The sequence below is a fragment of the Acomys russatus genome, chromosome 7 (assembly GCF_903995435.1).
Source record: "Acomys russatus chromosome 7, mAcoRus1.1, whole genome shotgun sequence".
NCBI lineage: Eukaryota > Metazoa > Chordata > Mammalia > Rodentia > Muridae > Acomys > Acomys russatus.
Window position 1 is genome coordinate 57081530 of NC_067143.1, and position 2742 is coordinate 57084271.

The 2742-nt window shown below is 42.7% G+C and overlaps 1 protein-coding gene across 1 annotated transcript; it reads left to right on the top strand.

Annotated features, from left to right (window-relative positions):
* Positions 1-210: 210 nt before the first annotated feature.
* On the top strand, positions 211-1161 carry LOC127192010 (olfactory receptor 2AG2-like). Its single transcript, XM_051149360.1, has one exon. The coding sequence runs from the start codon at positions 211-213 to the stop codon at positions 1159-1161; it is 951 nt and encodes a 316-aa protein (XP_051005317.1).
* Positions 1162-2742: the final 1581 nt, after the last annotated feature.

Below are 2742 nucleotides of genomic sequence, written 5' to 3' on the forward strand. Positions count from 1 at the left end.
TCCTTTCTGGTAGTAATTTCAACACTCATATTCAGGACCTTCACCAAGATACAACTAAAAGCCAAACATTTGAATATCAATAAGCAAAGCTATTTTTACACAAGAAAGATAGCATTGTACTGGGGTATCAAAGTACAAACACAGACTAGTCTATATTAATAAAATTCAATATACCCATCTGTTTCCAGGCAACTAATGATATCACTCAAAATGGAGTTCAGGAACTTGACTTTGGGAAGTGGCTTCATTTTGGTGGGGATTCTGGATGACAGTGGCTTTCCTGAACTGCTCTGTGCCACTATTACAACCCTGTACATGTTGGCTTTGACCAGCAATGGAGTGCTGCTTCTGGTCATCACCTTGGATGCTCGGCTACACGTGCCCATGTATCTCCTACTCGGGCAGCTGTCTCTCATGGACCTCTTCCTGACATCGGTTATTACTCCCAAAGCTGTCATGGATTTTTTACTCAATGACAACACCATCTCCTTTGGAGGTTGTGCCCTTCAGATGTTCCTTGAATTGGCACTTGGTGGAGCAGAGGACCTCCTCCTGGCCTTTATGGCCTATGACAGGTATGTGGCCATTTGTCATCCTCTGAACTACATGATCTTCATGAGGCCAAATGTCTGCCGGTTTATGATGGCCACATCATGGATATTGGCATCAGTGATGGCCCTAATATTTACCTTCTACACTATGCAGTATCCCTTCTGTAAATCCCGGCAGATCAGACATCTGTTCTGTGAGATCCCTCCATTGCTGAAGCTGGCCTGTGCAGACACTTCCACATACGAGCTGACGGTTTATTTGGCAGGTGTCTCTGTCTTGATTCTCCCTTTTGCTGTTATTTTGGCCTCCTATGCACGAATTCTTTCTACTGTGCTCCACATGCCCTCAAATGAGGGAAGGAAGAAAGCCCTTGTCACCTGTTCTTCTCACCTGATTGTGGTTGGGATGTGGTATGGGGGTTCCTCATTCATGTATGTTCTCCCCAGTCAATTCCACAGCCCCAAACAAGATAACATCTTCTCTGTTTTCTACACTATAGTCACTCCGGCTCTGAATCCCCTCATCTACAGCCTGAGGAACAAGGAAGTCACTGGGGCTTTAAGGAGGATTCTTGGAAAACGGTTGCTGCCAACAGAACCCAGTCAATAGGTAGTTATATCTAATAGTTACCTCAAAGTCAGACTTCAGATATGAATGTAGTACTCCTGGTTGAAGCAAACCAGTAAAAAAATATATCTGTTGATTTAGAGGCATGGGTATGAAACTACCTTTGTTAAATAATTTGTGACTCTTTCTCCATGAGATGTTTTATAGAATAATTCCCAGAGACACCTCTATGTATATTTATACGAATCATCCATTTTTGGATTCAGGCAATCATCTTAGTGAGTTATAACCACATAAAAGGTTTCCTCACCAGGTGACACTCTGGGATGTTTTCCTTCTTATGGTATGGTGGCCTTACAGAGCAATGGTAAAGAGACTCACGTCTGATGTCAGAGTACAGGGGTTGGAAATCAGTGTGCTTCATTTTTTGAATAAATTAGAACACGCACACTGCCTTTCTGAACCAGGTCTTTAAGTTATAAATCTCTTGTAATAAGACACCTGCTTAATAGCATTGCTGTGAGATCTGCGTAAGACAATACACATAAAGACTTTCAGTGAGGCCTTTGGACTGTGAAGATTTACATCATTGATGTTAACAGTGAGAAGTGTCCTTTGTTATCAGGGAAATGCAAATCAAAATGACTCTGAGGTTCAATCTTAAACCCCTCAGAATGGCAAAGATCAAAAACTCAAATGGCAGCACATGCTGCTGAGGATGTTGAGCAAGAGGAACACTCCTTCACTGCTGGTGGGAGTGCAAACTTGTACAACCACTTTGGAAATCAATCTGGTGCTTTCTCATAAAATTGGTACTAGAAGAATGGATAAAGAAACTGTGGTACATTTACACTATGGAATACTACTCAGCTATTAAAAACAAGGAATTCCCGAAATTTGTGGATAAATGGATTGAGCTAGAAATGATCATAATAAGTGAGTTAACACAGAAGCAGAAAGACTCAAATGGTATATACTCACTTATCTCTGCTTACTAGCCCAAGGGGCATGTCCCACGAAAGCCTTCACTTACCAGGAAACTGGGACAGAGGGGAGGACATCCTATTGGGACTCTAAATGAGAGAAGCATGGGAGAATAGCAAAGTAGAAGGATCCAGAGGGTCCTAGAAACCTACAAGTAGAACATTATGATAAGCAGATTTGGGCCCAGGGGTCCTGCTCAAACTAAGGCACCAGGCGGTAAACTTTAAACCCCTACCCAGATCTAGCCAATGGTCAGAACATTCTCCACAGTTGAGTGGAGAGTGGGATATGACTTTCTCACATACTCTGGTGCCTCACATTTGATCATGTCCTCTGGAGGGGGAGACCTGGTGGCACTCAGAAGAAGGACAGCAGGCTACCAAGAAGAGACTTGATACCCTATGAGCATATACAGGGGGAGGTAATCCCCCTCAGGAACAGTCATAGGGGAGGGGAATAATGGGAAAATGGGAGGGAGGGAAGAATGGGGGGATACAAGGGATGGGATAAACATTGAGATGTAACAAGAATAAATTAATAAAAAAAATTTTAAAAAATTGGTACTAGATCTACCTCAAGGTCCAGTTATACTACCTCTGGGCATAAACCCAAAAGGCACTCCACCATACAACAAGGACA